The sequence below is a fragment of the Trichogramma pretiosum genome, unplaced genomic scaffold (genome assembly GCF_000599845.2).
Source record: "Trichogramma pretiosum strain Unisexual culture from Peru unplaced genomic scaffold, Tpre_2.0 scaffold3, whole genome shotgun sequence".
Classification (NCBI taxonomy): domain Eukaryota; kingdom Metazoa; phylum Arthropoda; class Insecta; order Hymenoptera; family Trichogrammatidae; genus Trichogramma; species Trichogramma pretiosum.
In genome coordinates, this window is record NW_019641698.1 from 1567650 (window position 1) to 1585797 (window position 18148).

The 18148-nt window shown below is 36.4% G+C and overlaps 2 protein-coding genes across 2 annotated transcripts; one reads left to right on the forward strand and one right to left on the reverse strand.

The window, feature by feature from the left end:
- Positions 1-10822: 10822 nt before the first annotated feature.
- Positions 10823-11912, forward strand: LOC106650531 (general odorant-binding protein 56a-like). Its single transcript, XM_014368575.1, has 6 exons — positions 10823-10934; positions 11022-11097; positions 11178-11266; positions 11344-11452; positions 11526-11590; positions 11667-11912. Exons 1-6 carry the CDS (start codon positions 10872-10874, stop codon positions 11682-11684), a joined length of 420 nt encoding a protein of 139 aa, XP_014224061.1. The 5' UTR covers positions 10823-10871; the 3' UTR covers positions 11685-11912.
- On the reverse strand, positions 11911-14650 carry LOC106650528 (T-complex protein 1 subunit zeta). Its single transcript, XM_014368573.2, has 7 exons — positions 14401-14650; positions 13527-14121; positions 12952-13287; positions 12806-12871; positions 12502-12724; positions 12250-12418; positions 11911-12170 (listed from the first exon to the last, which is right to left on the reverse strand). Exons 1-7 carry the CDS (start codon positions 14535-14537, stop codon positions 12098-12100), a joined length of 1599 nt encoding a protein of 532 aa, XP_014224059.1. The 5' UTR covers positions 14538-14650; the 3' UTR covers positions 11911-12097.
- Positions 14651-18148: the final 3498 nt, after the last annotated feature.

Consider the following 18148-nt stretch of genomic DNA (forward strand, 5'->3'; position numbering starts at 1 on the left):
TTCTCTCCCTTTTATTATATTGTATATGACATATAAAATTCGATACTTTTGAAACTCGAGGTATATTCGAAGCTCGTTTATTCATGTATAATATTTGGCTGCAAATAGATATAAAGTTCGTCCGATGATTTTACACTTGCAAAGAAAATCACTCGAGATGCTTCGCGTTCTCGTTCAAAAGAGCGCTCTCGAATTTTCGATTCTTTTTCGTATATCGCGCGGGGCTATATTTCAAATTCGAAAGCTCGCTGCTCACTTTCACCTTATATATGTACCTTTTCAACATAATGAGATTCAAGAGTGCCGACAGCATTTTTTAATTATAATCTATAATACGGCCAATTGATGGATCCGTGATGAGCACGATTACTTTTTTTCCATTAGGCGTGCGCGCGTAAATTATTGCATTATTTTGAAATTTTACCGAGCTAAGCCTAGATATTGCTGGAAATTCGAACGTAACGCACGAAATGCGGTGTCGTATTATGAATGTTATGCACACATGCAATCTGAATCTTAATAAAAAGGCAGCTTATTGCAGCACTTGTACACACGAACTGCGCAATGATGCAGTGCACACCGTGTACATTTTGGCTCATTTTTACTTTTCAAAGTCTCTCACGTTTGCTATCGCGCAAATTTTCACACACACACATATGCTTATGTATCGTCCCTCTATTGTTTATTGCTCTTCTATTGCTTAGAACTGATTATATTACATCGTTACGCCTTGCGATATAATGTAAAAAATAACTTTTTATCCGAGCTTTCGCGTATAATTATCAGAATTACTGTTTTGGCTTGTATTATATCAAATCTACGCTTTTTATCATACCGACGAGTTGGAATAAAAAAATTTGGCGAGCAAAGTTAAGATTACCGCAACATTTTCAGTACGTATATAAAATTTAAATTATAAAAGAAAATCCCATTAAAATTTGGAATTAAACTCAGTCGAAAGTTTTAATCTAAAAACATGCGATATATATTTGAATAAAACGCAAATGCACGCGCTGGACGCGCGTAATGAATACTACTATTTCGTCGTTGGCGGGGGAGTTGGTGGTGGAGGAGGAGCAGGATCAGGACGAGGAAGAGAGGAAGGGAAGGGGGGGGGGCGTCGGGCTTTCTCTGGCTTAATATTATTTCTTAATAAACACGAAATAGAAATGTAGTGCGATTCGCACGACTGCAAACACATCATCGTATATTCTATGTAAGCCTCTGGTGTTTGTGTTTAGACATACATATTTATGCTGTGTACAATGTATCGGCTGCTCGAAATCTATATGATATTGCGTAACTATATAACTGCTGTGCTGTGTATACACAGGTATACTCTCTTATCCCGACGGCCTCGTTCGGAACTTGAATTTCCAGGCGCCAAGATTTAAATCGGCTTTCGCGTCTCGTGCCCGTGTGTGTATGTGTGCGTTTATATGCAAGCACAGAAGAAGTCATAGAGAGGTGATAATTTGTTTTGGAGAATGCATGTACGCGGCCGCGTTCGCAAACTCGCACGTGTAATAAGTGCAATTTGCTGTTGGTTGCCGTTCAAGAATGTTTCGAGCCGATTAAATTTTCCAGCTTGATTCTTTTGTCATATCGCGCAAGTGTGTGTGTTGCCACAGGCAAGGCAGCGTTATAAGGCCGAATAGCTATGTGTATAAAATATGCACACGCTTTTTGGAATGTTGGTTGATAAATTTTATATTCAAATGAAATATTTTTACACATGCTTATCGTATTATACTGCGCACGGCTGATTGCAACGGACGCAAGCTCTCGGCGCCTAGCCGCGAGCGCATTATATTAGTAACGTGTATATCCGTTGCATAAGCCGCATCACCAATAAGAAACGTAAACAGCAGCAGCCGCACTGGTGCAGCAGATACATATATGATGTTTGTAATCAATTTGAGCGCGCGCCGTTACGTAATTTTCAGAGAGTATTTTGACCTTCCTAATCGCGCACGAATAGACACCGCCGCGACTACAACTTTTACTTTCGATCGTCTCGACGAGGGACTTTTATATTATGCATGTACCGCGGTTGAAAGCAGGTCATCCATTGGTTTGACGCTCGAAAGCGCATGCACCGATAAATACGTGCGCGATCTCGGCGCGTGAAGTAACAGCGCGGGACAATTAAGAAAAATACCCAAGAGGACCTTGAAAGGCGTCGCGCGCGCGTCTCTTTTTTAAATAAAATATATCCTCTTTTTTTGCATCGAATGAAACGTTTAATTAAAGCGAGAGAGATCTACGAGCTCTACTGTGCTACTGCTGCGATTGTTGCGTCAACGACATTGTCCCTAGAGTAATTCAGGGGCGAATTCCGCACGTGCTATTCGGCGCACGAACTCAGCTCGCGCAGCTTAAAAATGCAATCGACGTAATAATGCACCTGGTCCATATAATGAAAAAAAACAACAACATCGTCGTCGTCGTCGTCATAATAAAATTTAATGAATCGAGCGCATAGAAGCTGTACCTATAGGCGCGCGCGGCGCTCGAAATTATCCAAACAATGCCCTCTCCTCCTTAGCCCGAAATGGATGCCAATAGGCGCAGGAGCAGCAGCGCGCACTGCAAGCCAATTACGCCGAGCGAAAAAAAAGAAGAGGAATAATATAAGAAAAGCTCATAGCGAGCGGCAGGCGCGGGATGACGTTTCGTCAGTGCGGCGGCGTAGCAGTGGTGTGCATAATGCACTCTCTCGAAGCTCTCTCTTTCTTGGCGCGGGCTCGAATTTGCGAATAGGCGCGACACGGCAGCAGTGCTATACGAGCAGCACACAGGTTGGGTCTTCGTTCTAATTGCCCTATAGCCGCCGAGCCGCCAAACAAAGAGCCCCAGCTGCTATGAGCTGCTAATTGTCTCGCTATACGTGTATATATGTAATATATAATTCTTTCGACATATATCGCGTACGTGCATATCGCAGTTGCTGCAAGACAAGTGATCTGGTTTTTTTGAATACAGCTATCGATTGCGCAATAATTACATGTGTATATCGTATACGCATATAAATATGTATTATGTACATACGAGTACGCGTACGGTGATCGGTATACGCGCGGCAAGGTAAGGTGCTCTGCGGCAGGCTACTGCAGTTAAACTCGCTCGATCGCTCTCGTTTCCGCGATATATGTTATACGTTATATACCTATTATACGTGGAAACGTAAAAGTTTGCCGAATCAACAGCTTCCATGAATGGGGGGATTTACTTGTCTTTTAAGTATCGAACTTTCCCCTTTCTACATACGCACACACATATGCAGCATGTAATACGCGGGTGAGCTGCAGTAAGTGCGGCGCACGTATACGCGCACGACTGCTGCAGCGCACGACGAGCTCGAACGCGCTCACGGCACACATTTTACAACTCGAGTTGGCGCACATATATCTATATACGTATGTAAACCTTAGTGCGTTTGATTGATACGAGGATGATATACGATTGCTATAAAACACTCGTAAATTCGTCGACTTATCCTGTATAGCCTCGAAGGGGCGAATAATAATTTCGCTCGACTTTGCGCACCGTACGGGTAAAGCCATATACGATCCTATATCCAGAAACGAAGCCGCGCTTTTTAATGATATTGCCTCGTTTCAGCTGCAGATCCTCGTTGCTTATAAATGTATGGATAATCTTTCGCCACGAACTTTTTTACAAAAAATTCGCATATTTTAATACACATGCGTTGCCAGACTAATAATTGCGCAATCGAGCCTACTCGCGCCGCATGCAGCATTAGTAGCCCGTAATCAAACACATATTCTCTCTCTGCGCTCTGTGCGCAATGAGAGAATCGCAGATGGGATATTATATTATGGCCGGTGGTACGTACGCGACGCGATACGCCAACAATTTCTATAAATGAAATTTACGGTGAGAAAAGATGATTGCAGGATAGCAACTGGTAACGATCGCGCGTACATATAATATCGCTTTTTCTATTTTTCGAGCGCGCGGCGGCGGCAACTTTCTTGGATTATATAAGGCTGCGCGCGAGGCAAAGGTGCGTGCAACGATGCGAAATACGCGCCGCCGCCGTCGCGGTGCCATTCGGTGCGTGTAATGGACCGAGTGGAACAAAACTTTTCTACTCGCTCTCCGTCGCGGAATTTTCGGTACAAGAAAATAAAGTACGGGGAAGCGCTCGCCGAGGAGAGCTGCATTCGTGCGACTTATTCAATCGATGCGAAATTCGATCGGGCGCAATCTTCCTCGAGCGACGCGCGAAATCGACCTTAACGACGAGCACGGCGTCTACCTACTTTTGTTTCGACGAAAAAGAAAAGAATGCTTCAAGAAAACTTTAAAAGCTGCGCCCATATAGAAACACGCACTCGGGGCGCAGTGAAAGTCATCGTTACGCGTCAAGCACAGAAAGCCCATAGCGTATATTTTATATACTGCACGTATAGCTATACGCGGCGATATCTATATAGATGACACGTTTCTTCATAATTGCAATTGACAAGGCTTTTATCACGTGAGCGCGAGCCAAGTGCTCCGTGGCTCGCTCGCAAAAAATCCTATACATATATACTGTAAAATTTGCCCACTGGGAGAAAGTGGCGTAGAATATAAACCCTTATCTCCTCGCGCGCCTATGATGTCTATACGTATCGTTTCGAGCGAGCGAACCGTATATGAACTTGAAGCGTGGCATATACTTACTTTGTCTTTTTACGACTCTCGAGTTTCGAATGGTATCGTCGCCTTTTATGAATATCCCATCGGCCCGACTTTATGGCTCGAACATTAGCGAGCTCCTCGCGAGCACATATATAGAAACAACAACGCGAGCGTCAGGTGCATAGGTGAAAAATCCCTGGGCACATCAGAGCTGTTCGTGAGAAACGCGTTCACGTTCGTGCATCGTTACATTGTTTCCAATATAATATATTTATACAAATGTCGTCGCCGTCGTCGCACGCGACCATCTCGTCGCTTTTATTTATTCGCACAAGGCATATCAAGCAGCTGCACGAGCGACAACAGCAACGCGCGCACGACCGCGTTTTCGTGCGCTGCATGGCGACAAAAAACACACACACAAACACACACATACACACACAGGTAGCCGTGAAACTTTGCGCTATTCAAACGTTCATAATATAAAAACCATGTATATAATACGGAGCGTAGCGTAAGAAAGTAGTTCAGTAGGGAATTTAATATAGCGAGAGGCCGCTCGCGCGCAATTATTGTTCGCTTTCCTTGCATCGCTCGCTCGCGTTACATGAATTTTTTATTCGCGGGAGAGCGAAAAAAGCGAGCTGCGCCCGCGCTACGTCGTCGTTTCAATATAAATAAACTTGCTCGTACATGCTTCGCAGCAGCAGCTCCGACTTTCGTTCGTTCGGGCAAATGAGCATTTTTTGCGCAATTAAGCGCAAAATTTGTGCGATGCATCGATTCCACGGACCGTTGAGCTTGTGCCGCGCGCTTCGCAACGTGATTGCGATTTTTTTCTCTCTCTCTCCTTCAAGCCAAGTATTCACTTAAAAAAGTGTATTAGAACGTCAGCAGCAATAGCAGTAGCAACAGGACGTTTTCACTTTCATCAATCGGTCTCCGCGCGCGCGAGAGGCATCCGCACGAGCACTATTGCCGCGCGCGGCTTGCACGACCGCGAGCTGTATCTGCTGCTGCACGTATTTATAAGCGCGTTGAACGAACCCGCCGAGGCCATAAAAAGGGAAAACGGAAAAGCGGTCAGAGCCTATGGTGTACGTTGCAGATTCTATATAGGTACGTGTATATATAGTTCAATCTCCTGCAAACAGTTCTCGGTCCGCGCGTGAATGGACGCTTGGAATGTTTTGTATTGGGCCGCGGTTATACGCGCTCTGAGCTGTTGTACCGCCACGGTATACCTACCTACATGCCAACTGCTTTTGTCGCATGTGCGCATTCGAGACGTATAATACGTTATCCGTACATAGATATCGAATACGCACAAAGCCGGCGATAATAATTGCTCATTATACGCAATATATGCTGCCGCGCGGCCGGTCAATTGATCCAGAATATGCCACGTAGCTTTTAATGCATTTCGCATGCAGCGTTGTAATAAAGCGCGAACGCGAGGCTCGCTTACATATCGTACACTAAAAGTTTATTAAATACGCGCGCACGAGTCGAAAAATGAGGAATGCGCTCGCCTGTATACATGCACTCCGTTTCGCATATGTATGCCTATACACGCATGTATATATGCGAAGCTTGCAAACAGGTCGGTAGTCGTATAGCAGTGGTAGAAGCAAACTTGTAGTAGTAGTAATAGCAGCGTTGACGCAATACACCGCGATGAACGCGTTCGCTCGCGCGAATGGTTTGTGCTCTCAAATAACGCATAAACCGCGCAAACGTGGTCGGGTATTTTTCCTTCGTTTTTTTTTATGCAATACCTCGCTCTATAAGTATGCACACACGCGCGCTTCGAGAGAGAGAGAGAGAGAAAACCGCAAAAGATGCGCAGCAAAATCCATGCTCACTTGGTGTATATACACAAAGCCAATGTACGTGCGCATGTTCGAACAAACAATTGATGCGCGTTTTTTCGATAATTAGAAAAATCTCTCGTTGCATGTGCTATAGAACGGCGCGACTGTTTCTGTATATACTTGTGCACGCTACATTGTAATACACGCGACCGTTTACCGTTTTGAGTAGTCGCCTATAGACATGCGCATACACATTCATACGTCGAAGAGCTCCAAAAGCCACAACAGCGATTCTTAGCTCGCGCGGGCCACCACCAGTGCAGTGCGCCGCGCATCTGCATAAGGATACATGCAATATCGCACAGCTCGCTCGATGTTTCGTAAACAAAGCTACTTATTTAATATACAATATTTTATCCGACTGTCTGCACGCCGATGATGATATTGTGGGTGTATCGTATACATTGTACGTTTCGCGCCTTATTATGATTCGCAACTGTATTATATAGTCTGCGATCGAGCACAACACGTAAAATACATAAGTATATAATATACATGAATGCCGTAGGAGCGCAGTGATACGGTAAACAAAACAAAAAAATATTATCCTACACTCGAACATCTCACGTAATAGCGCGAGTGAAATGAATTTATGAACGCAAGCGTGGAAAACGCAAATCATGTCTTAGATGTGCCTTATAAGTGTGTATTACGGACGATTTATATACCTATAGAGCCCCGCGAAGACTATGGTGAATCGCTATTTATATACAATCTACAGCCCTTGCATGTGTATAGGTGTTATGATACCGCTGCAGAAGCTTGTATCGCTATGAGCGCAAAGAAACGAATGAAGGAAAAAAGTGGACTTGCGAAATAATACCTGAAAATAATAACGAGTCGAATGCATCGTTTACGCGTGTGAGAGGAAGAGAGGAAAAAATATCATAATGCCTCTGTACTTCTACGGCTCATTTTACTCGCTCGTAAATACTTCAAAATAGCAAGAAAACGTTATTTTTTTTCATACCTGCGCACTTGGGCCAATGAAGGTATATTATAACTGTTAAGAAAAGAAATGCTACAGCTTCGCTTAAACACGAGAGCGAAAAAATGAAAAATTACCAAGTCAGTGAAAATAAGCGTCTTATAATTGACATGTTCGTATTGTTGCATCTCGCTGTCATCCAGGTCAACCTGCTGCTGCTGATGCTCTCTCTCTCTCTCTCTCTCTCTCTCTCTCACTGCATATCGTTTTGTGTATCATTACACGTTGGGTTAACCGCACATAAAAATGAACGGCAAAGTAGCCAATCTAGCCCCCTTGGATTTTGAAATGATGCCTCGGCCTGTACTCGTTACTTTGAGCTCAATGGGGGTTTCGTATGCAGACTGCTTACGGTCCTGAACCATAGTACCTTTCTAAATGAGAAAATGCGCCTGGAAAACGAGAAGGGGAAATAGTGACTACATTGTATGGAGAAAGTAAAGCATGTAACTTTGAATGCATTAAGACAACTTGAAAATAAACTTCGTATCGATTGTTGGTAATCTAGGCGATTCAGATTTTATTTAATTTGTTGGTAAGTTAGTGATTATCGAACGGTTTGTGATAGTTACCGATCTTTGATACAAGAGAAGAAGTATGCTTTGTATTTAATAAAAAAGCGTCACAATAAAAATTCTCATGGAACTTTACTTTAAATATTTCATGACTTCTTTCTCATGCCCAAAAAGATAATGTTACTCTAGGGACAGTTAATTGCAATATAAAATCACCCCTTGTATGCAAATGCCAATCCTTATCATAAATTTCTTTTGACGAAATTATGTGATCGAGCTGACAAAGTGAAAATCGACAATGTTTGTCTTGAAGAAGAATGACTGCATAGTATAAGTATATATATATATTTGGTTATTGTTGATTTTGAATAAAGCAAATGTAAAAGTAATGTGTCGTATTAGTAATATTAATTTTACTATCAAAATCATCATTGTAGTTTCAAGTTAAAATTTCAGATCGAAATCTCAGCCCTCATCAAACTGCATCTTAAAATGTAAATATTGTTATCACTTGGAAAGTACAGAATCTTTAAAAAAATTTTTAAATGTATGGTTAAATCTACATAAATTTAATAAATCAACATAATACAACTAAAAGATTCCAATGGAAAGTGTAGCAAATATGCATTTAGACATCTAAAATAACTTTAGACATAAAAAACCTTCCCTGCTGGATTTTAATAGATTGATAATTTAAATCAAGACAATTGGCCATGAAGTCCCAAGAGGACATTTTTTCAACACTTTATTCGGCCAATGTATTTTTGGTGAAAATGGGTCAAAAAATATGCGAATAACTACTTTTTTTTCTCTCTCTCGCTTACTAGACTCTTTCTTTTTAGAAGGGCCTGCAGAAGGCTTAGAGCCCGTGCGTAGGAAGAGATTACTACTACACCCCTCCCTACTGTCTCGCATTTGCCCAGGCCCAAAGACCTGTGGGGCAAGGGGGGGTATACGTAGTGCATATGCACTACACCCTATTCTAATGTAAAATTTAATGCCCTTTCAGAATCTGATCTCAGATTTTGAAAAAATGATCTGGACAAAAGTTAAACTTGGTTGTATAAAAAAAACGTAATTTAAAAAAAAAAAAATTTTTGTACTTTTCGATTTTCCAAATAGAAACCATTTGAAATCTCAGAGGTTTCGTGCAAATATTGCATCCTCGATACCTAAACTAAAAGTTAACGGGGGTCCGATTGGAAAAATGAATGTTTAAACACAAAAAATGACAGTCGAAATACGAAAATATGAATGAAAACTACTAGAATTTTTTTCAAAAACAGTGGGTTCGAGAAAAAAGTGTATTTTTGAACTTTATTTTTTTCAATCCGAACCCCGCTAACTTTTAGTTGAAGTATCGAGGACACAATCTACACGAAACCTCTGAGATTTCAAATGGTTTCCATTTGGAAAATCGAAAAATACAAAAAAATTTTTTTTTTAATTACGTTTTTTTTTTATAAAACCAAGTTTAACTTTTGACCTGATCATTTTTTCGAAAATCTGAAATCAGATTCTGAAAGGGCATTAAATTTTACATTAGAATTAGTTACTCGCATATTTTTTTGACTTCATTTTCACTAAAAATACTGTGGTCGAATAAAGTGTTGAAAAAACGACTTCTTGAGACTTAATGGGTTAAATTGTTGTAAGAGACGAGAATTAGCATTAAATAACACTTCTCATCCAATCATTAAGTTCATTTAACTGAAAAATATATTTAACACGTTCGAAAGAATTCATATCCACATTTACTATGAGATTTGCGAAAAATTCAAAAACTTTCATCATTTTTAGTATTTTTAATTGGAATTACCCCATACAATAATATTACATAAAAAAAGTTTATCGCCACTTCTCAAAAAAATATTCATAAAACTTTTTTAAAAACCTTTTTTGAATATTACTTTTTCAGATGTTCATTAAAAATCTACTCATAATATTTAAAATCAATAGATTAGAAAAAACCTTAATAACTTAAATGAGTTTTAACACTTTTTTTAAGTTCCTCTGATTTCAAAAATTAATGATTACTCTTGAAAAATGATTTTGAAAATCGAGCATCAGTGATTTAGTAATTTTGCTAGTTATTACATTAAATAATGTGAATGAATCGTGAAAAAACACTGTAAAATCAAACCAATGTCATTTTATGTAATTGTCTGATGAGCTAGCTTACAATGTACGATTATTTTACGTGCAATGGTAATTGTAAAACATGATTTTTTTCATCCATCCTGCTTATTATAACTGATAAGCATAATCTGAAATTAGAATGACGCTTGGATTTCTATATATTTTTGCTGCGACTATTCCATACAAAAAGCGAAATATTTCTATTTTTAAAAGCTAAAAATACTTTCTATCCATCAAACCCTATAGCTGGGAGTTAAAATAAATGAATAAAGTTATCGTTTTTGAGAACCACTCGAATGAAAGATATACTGAAATATCACATACGAAATGAAAATTTGGACTCAACAATAAAAAATGGTGAATAATACAACAATTTTGCGATTCTTTTTTGTTCACAAGCTAATTTTTTGTATTTCAAATAGCTCGTAGGATGCATATGAATTTAAATCGATAGATGTATAATTTTCCTAACGCTGGTAAACAATTTTAAAAGTATCAAGTCATTTCAATACAGCAAATAAACTCTTTGAATAATATCATAGTTTTGTATACTAATTTGTTTTACTTATGCAAACGCTGCTCAAACTATGTTATCACGATGATGTGGAGGATAGCGAGAGTTGCGGGTATAAAAGAAAATTCAAATAACATCGTCAGTATTAGTTTTTGAAGTATCTTTGCAATAACTACAACATTACCAAAATGCAAAAAATCGCCCTCTGTCTTGCAATTTTCTTGGTGACTTACCGGGTAGAAGCAGCAAACGTGAGTTTGTTTTTACAATAATTCGTGTTGGATGGAATATAATAATTTTGAGTTTTTTAATTTTCTTAAAATTAACTCCACGAATAGGAAGTTCCTGCTGAAATCCGAGATTTGATTGCGGGAGTACGTGAAAAATGTCACAGAGAAACTGGTGTTGATATTGGCAAGTGTTCATAGTGCTTAGCCTGATATCTTGTGTATTTTAAACTATTTTAAACTATAATATTTCATTATTTTTTTTAGAACACGTTGACAGAACGGTAGAAGGTTACTTCCATCCCAGTGAGACTCTAGGATGCTATTTCTCGTGCGTTTTCAATCAATTTAATTTGGTAATTGTTAAAAGTTGTTTTTATAATTCTAGACAATCATAGAACAATTTTTTACATATCTACCTTCATTTCAATAGCTTGATCATGATGGTCACTTAAATTTTGATGAAGTTTTGAAAAGATTGGAGGGTCTCGAATCCTTTAAGGAACATGGAACCGAGATGATTGAAAAATGCCGTCATTTGAGTAAGTCCATGATGCTTTTAAAACCACATTCAATAAACTATCTTTCTTACGATAAATTTAATTCTTGCAATAGCTGGTAAGAACCCGTGTGATTCGGCGTTCAATCTTGTTCAATGCTTCCAACAAACCAACCCTGAGGTAAACATCTTAAGTTCTGAAAGATAATTATTAATCGAAGAAACTCAATATAACTAAAATATATTTTTTTTTTCAGAAATTCTTCGTCATCTAAGAAGATTTTGACCTTACATGAAAATATGTAAACGAAAAACTTATACTTATAGTTTTAGTAATAAATAATACTGGCATAAAAAAAACCTTTCTTGCAATAAAATAAATCAAGTTTACTTTTAATCAACTTTCGTGTAACTCATGTTAAAAATTTGTGATTGTCTCTTTCAATTTATATGAATAATAAAATGTTCACTTATGATTAAATAATAAAATGAAAATCAGCAAATATTTAAACAGTAGTACGAAATACTTTTATTTCCAGACAAGTGTAATACAAATTCGTGTGTATGCTTTGCACTGCAGTAGAAAAAATATAGCAGTAAAACTGTTTCTCAAGCTGGCAGATTAGAGAACATTAAACGGGAGGCAACGCTTTGATAAAAATATTTTTGCTTTTTTATTATTCATCACTTATCCTTTCAATGATGACAGACCGGCTCTCATGATTTCATCGACAAGGAGAAGATTACTGGCAATGATCGAGCTGAAATAAATTAAACATAAAAAATCAATACAGAACTGTAATGTTTACATTTTATCGTCAAACGTAAAATTCAACTTACCAAGAGTTAATTATTTGTTTTTTAACAATGAAATTGTCGTAAATTCCAGCTGCCCGTGGGTCTAAAGTTTCGCCAGAATTGATATCTAGACCGACTGGCAGATCAAGTGCGACTGCTTCTTCTTGCAGTTTAACAATTGTGTCTTGTGAATCATATCCACTGTTGACAGCTGCAAGTAGTTTAAATAAGTTAATAATCAATTCTTATTGAATAATGTACAAAATAGAAAAACATAAGAAAACATCAATTTACCTAAAGTTTTAGGAACTACGAGCAGAGCATCTGCAAAAGCTTGAACGCCTAACCTTTGCTTTCCTTTAACTTCGTTTTTATACTCTTGGAGTGCCATGTAAGCAGCAATCTCAAAAGCACCTGCACCGGGAATAACGGCACGATCGTCGATAGCGTTTTTAATAGCTCTAAGACCATCATATACAGCATCTTTAAGTTGAGCAAGGGTATACTTATTTGGTGCCTAAGGAAAATGGATTAAATTATTATTAGAGTTTATCATTAAATAAATATTGATTAACAATTGAATAAAATGTTGATTTACCTTCAAGAGAATTGTCACAGAGTTGGGTTTTTGGCAGTTCTCAACAAAAGTATACTTCGTTTCTCCCTAAAATATATAATATAAAATTGGATTATTTTATAAATATAATATCATTAGAATCATCAAAATTTCCTGAAAAAACTTACAAGAACATGTTCATATACAAGACCAGCATAACCCAAATGTTCAGGCAATAAATCGTCAAAAGAATTCATGGCTTGACCTCCACAAGCCAAACTAAGTCTTTCCATGTTACGCCTCTTGGCGCGTCTTAAAGCAATGATACCTTCTTTGGCAAGAGCATCTAACGATGGTGGGTCAATACCTTTCTGGTTGATTAACACAAAGCTCTTATCATTGTTGGCACATACTTTGCGCTTCAATTCAATAACTTTTTTCACACGGTTATCAATGAATTGACGTTCAGCATTAACCAACTTCTCACGTTCTTCTGCAGTTTTGTAAAAGAAACCACTGTTTACCTAGAAAAAACATTGTTGTGTGATTAATTTTATACCTTTCATTAGATTAAATTTAAAAAGTAAAAATATAATGTTAACAATTTATCTCACATAAAAAGTAGTAAAGTTACTTAACAAAGAAAATTTTAAACAATTGCTTCACTTTCAATGAGCAAATAACAGTTACTGAGTATATACAAAATATCAGAAAATTGTAAAATGTATTTTAAAAAAGTACAAAAAAAGTTATGTTTACTTACTTCAGTTTTCTCATATTCCAAACTGACATTGCATGTTAAAATGTAACAGTTCTCTAATCTTTTTGGCATATCAGGGTGTCTTGCACCATGATCAAGAACCAAACCTTTGATTAGGGTAGTGTCAGCCGAAGTTCTGTGTTGCATTTCCATAATCTCGACCATATGAAGATCAATATCTGATTCACCTTGTCTGATTTCAAGAAGAGCTTCAACACAGATGTCTGTGAGTTTATCAGCAAGAGAAGGATGTAATTTAGTTCTCAGTGCTGTGCTTGCAACATCAGTAAGTGCTTCTTTTGTTATTTCAGTGATTGGTACTTTAGATTTTTCAAGTACTTCAAGAATTTTGGCTTTGGCGAGTTCAAGGCCTTGAACAAGAATGCGTGGGTGGAGACCTTCTGCGATGTAATTGTCAGCTTGTTTCAACAATTCACCAATGAGCAAAACTGTGGTAGTGGTACCATCACCGGTGCTATCATTTTGAGCTGTAGATGCTCTGGCAATGAGAGACGCTGTGGGATGTTGGATTTGCATTTCATGAAGAAGTACATTGCCATCTTTGGTGATTTTGATATCTCCAGAGCCAGACACAAGCCTATTAATATTTAACAATAATCAAATGTAAATTTTATTTCTTATTACAACAATTTAAAACATTATAAATCTTGTTCACATGCTAATAAGGTTGGAGCTTTTAATGACCATATAAGGAGAGATTTAAAGCGGAAACTAACCAAAATCTGCACACTTGGCAAACTTAATTTTAGAAATTATTCAAAAATGTGAGAGCACGAGGTTGTCATGAACATTAGTAAGTAAAAAATTAATATTTCTTGAACCAACTCATCAAACTCGCAACGTATTATAATCTTACATTTTCATCGTTCCCTTAGGTCCGAGGTTGGTTTTCATTACATCCTGAATACCTTTAGCGGCAGAAATGTTGATAGCCAAAGCCTGAGCAGCTCGGGCATATTCAGCCTTAGGATTGAGTAAACTGATTGCTGACATTTTCAGCGGTTAAATATTTTTCTCTTTTAACAAAAAATTACAAATATTAACTCTGTGCAAAACCACGCCGCTTTGCAAAGATTCGTCTGAGACTTCGTGGTCTTAGACGATATAGTATATGCAGCAGAGTATATGTGATGTTTTATGAAACGTTCGTGGCAGTTCGCTGATGTTTTGGCGCTGCGTACGCGCACTAAAATTCGAACGTTTTTGGATATTGTCGAAATCAAAAATGTTAAGATGATTTGTTCGATTGATCTAAGCATGCAAATCGAAATAAAACATGCCAAATAATTTATTAGGATTCACTAATTGAGAATAAATAGAAAATGGGTATTTCTCCTTAAAATTAAGAGAAAATGGGAAAGGAAATTAACATTTTTAATATATATTCTTATACGCGAGGATAAACGTTTTGATTGTCAATTAACGCAAAAGATGTGAAACCAGATGGAAATAAATATTTTTTGGTAGGGAAAATTTTAAGCTTTCCAAAGATATAATTTATAAAAAGAGCTTCCCGACATTTGAAAGAGATACAAAATATATTATTATTGTTTCCATCCAAGTTTCACAAAACAACTTAAAATTGGAGATTTTAGTATCGCGGTAAGTTTCAGAATTAGGAAATTCGGTAGTACTTATTTTTTAACATCTTTTATAAACAATGTCTAATTATTAGAATTACATCTATCATAACGAAGATTGAAACTGAACAGCTGTTCGATTTTTACGTACGTTTTACGTGGTGCTTTGCACGATGCGTAGTTCGACTAAGCTATTACTGTCCAGCACCTTACATCGAAAGAGACGTTTAAATAATTCCAAAGACTTTAATATATACTTTTTATTTTGAGGGCTACTTCTTTCAATCTATGATTATTCCAAATGTATGTAAGATTAATGATATTCATGAAGTAATTGCCACTAATATAACATGATATTTTGATTTTTATTTCTTTAACGATCTTGAAAATAATTTATAAATGAATGAAAACGAATTAGAATCTCTTAATCGTTAACACTTGTCACACATATTTTTCGTTTAATCCAAACATTTTATTCAAGTAAGTATAGTATTGAAAAATTATTGAGTGCTAAAATAGAGCTGAAATAATTATTCTTAGAATTTGCAATTCATTTACTTGACAGTAAAAAAGGTAAATAAAGTAAATAACTTTGACTTACTGTATGAAATAAATTTTCAAAATTTTGATTATTCATAAGAATCATTAGTAACAGTATTAATTTATGATATTACAATGACTAAGGCGAAAATTATTATTTACCGAGTACCCTGTCCACAAAAAAAGAAACATTTTTATTAATGCGAAATGAGTTACAATAAATATTAAGTAAATTTACACAAAAAGCAAAATAATAAAATTATGTTAGTAGGTTATCATATATTGTCGAATTTTTCACACATAAATATTCTAATACTGATATCCAAAAATAATCTTTGCTTAAAATTTTTCATTTTATTTGATTTTTTAATTTTGAATGACGATACCGGTGCAGGTAACTTTGGATCACTTCGATAACTAGTATTAAAGATTTAAAGTCTTATACTGTTCATACATGTGTGAACTAAATTGGTATTCCAACAATTATGTCTATACTTCTCTTCAGTTTATCATATAGATTAAGAATAGATATCATTTTATGTATTTTACTTTATGACTTTATATAACACGAGGAGTCAAATTTTATTCTCATTTGTCTATGGTTCGTTCGCCGCTATCATTAACGTCTCGAAAAACTGTAACAATGGACGGTTTCAAGTTTATATTTTTTTCGTTTTTTCTAGCATGTTGTTTTAGTGATTCTTCGGGATCTACGATCGGTTTGTGAATATATTGTTTAGGACTCATTGAAAATTCTCTAATGAATATCATTATTATTAGGTTGTAAATTGGATAATGAAAAAGTGCGGATTCCTATCAAGAATGTGGGAACTATTAACGGTGGTACTTTGAAAGCAACTTTCGACGATCTTAATTTAAAAATTGACCAAGAAACAATTTTTATTCATGACGTCGAGCTAAACTTTGCAGGTGACTAAATTTATGTTTATTTTTTTACATAAAAATTAATACAAATAAATACTGCATCTAATGAGGATTTTTATTTGAATGATGTCGTTTAATTTAAGCACAAATACGGAGAGAAAATGGACTGCAGAGAAAAGAAACGTACCCTCTTATTAGAGCAAATGTTTCTGGTAAATTTTTACCTGATGATGTAAGTAATTGTCTTGAAAAAATTTTATATTCTATAAATGTTTCACTTTAAACCCTAATTAATATTCTAGAAACGTATTAAAAACTGCAAACTAACATATTACGTGGAACCTGGACAAGGGTAAGAGATAATTTGTATTCTTTAATAATTTATTTTTCTTTTAATTTACTAAATAAGAAAATACGTTAATTATATATTGCAGTGCAAAACCACTAATGTATATTGAACCAGAACTTTACAAAAGATTCAGTTTCTGTTTATCTGATCAAATTTGTGCCGAAGTTAATAACAAATTTCAAGAGTTAGAAAGGCTGCAAAATTTATTTCCTAATTTTGGAAATTCATCGAGATCAGAACCTAAAGTTAATACTAACATAGATACGTTAGCCCTTGGTAATTCATATTTAAGGGTATGTATTTCTTTTTGTAATTATTAAACTTAAAAAAATTAACTATATTAATAAAAAGTTAATTGTGACAATGTGCTTTTTAGAACAACATCAACACACTTTTCGATATACTTTTAAAAAATTTAGTCACATTATTATCTCGAGGTCAACTTGGAACAATTAATATCCCTGACGCGGAGGGATCCTTCAAGTACAACTGGCTAATAAGTGGCTCTTTTGAAGTATACGAAGGACAAGCAAGGTAAGGCATTAGTTTATATTTGTTTATTTTTTGATCGATTTTCAACATGATGAGTAAAAACTATTTTTTATTCTAGTAACCTTAGTAGAGTATACAGAAATGGAGATTTTAATATAGACTTGACCGATGAAATTCTTACATTGGAATTTGAACTAAAAGCTCCAAAATTAAAACTTCACTACGGCAAAATGGTCGGAACAGTCGTTATAAGTATGACCTTTGGAGATGTTTATTTAACAGTCGATGAGGCAACTATTCGTATGAAAATTGAAATGGATATGAGACAGGATCCGTACGTGATCACTTTGAAAGATCTTAAAACTAAACTATCTGGTATTGAAGTTGATTTGAGTTCCCTTCCGAGTTCATTCCAGAGTGCTGCTGGCACTGTTAAGGAACAGTTCCCTGAAATGATGGAAGATACTCTGAAAAAATTGTTTAACAAGTATTTGGATGCCTTAAGAAATCTTTTCAAAGATCTCGGTGACAATTTAATGAACTTAGATAAGTCAAAAAAGTCAGATAAGCCGACAAAAATGTCTAACTAATAGGCCTTGCTAGTTTAATCGGAATTAAATAAACTATCACTCGTGCCTGATAGATATAAGTACGAGACACTCACCAAAGAGCAAAAAGTTTCTGAGCGATTGCATGGAATAGAATAATTTATCAGGTACTTAAAAAATAGTGTTAACATCTTTGTCTATAAGTTTTCT

Excerpts from the sequence above, each read along its gene's own strand:
- LOC106650531 (XM_014368575.1), top strand. The coding sequence starts at position 10,872 with ATGCAAAAAATCGCCCTCTGTCTTGCAATTTTCTTGGTGACTTACCGG. Across the intron at positions 11,098-11,177 it reads AGAAACTGGTGTTGATATTG|AACACGTTGACAGAACGGTA; the intron begins GCAAGTGTTCAT and ends TATTTTTTTTAG. Across the intron at positions 11,453-11,525 it reads TGAAAAATGCCGTCATTTGA|CTGGTAAGAACCCGTGTGAT; the intron begins GTAAGTCCATGA and ends TTCTTGCAATAG.
- LOC106650528 (XM_014368573.2), bottom strand. The coding sequence starts at position 14,537 with ATGTCAGCAATCAGTTTACTCAATCCTAAGGCTGAATATGCCCGAGCT. Across the intron at positions 14,122-14,400 it reads CCTAAGGGAACGATGAAAAT|GCTTGTGTCTGGCTCTGGAG; the intron begins GTAAGATTATAA and ends AAATATTAATAG. Across the intron at positions 12,872-12,951 it reads TTGTATATGAACATGTTCTT|GGAGAAACGAAGTATACTTT; the intron begins GTAAGTTTTTTC and ends TATATATTTTAG.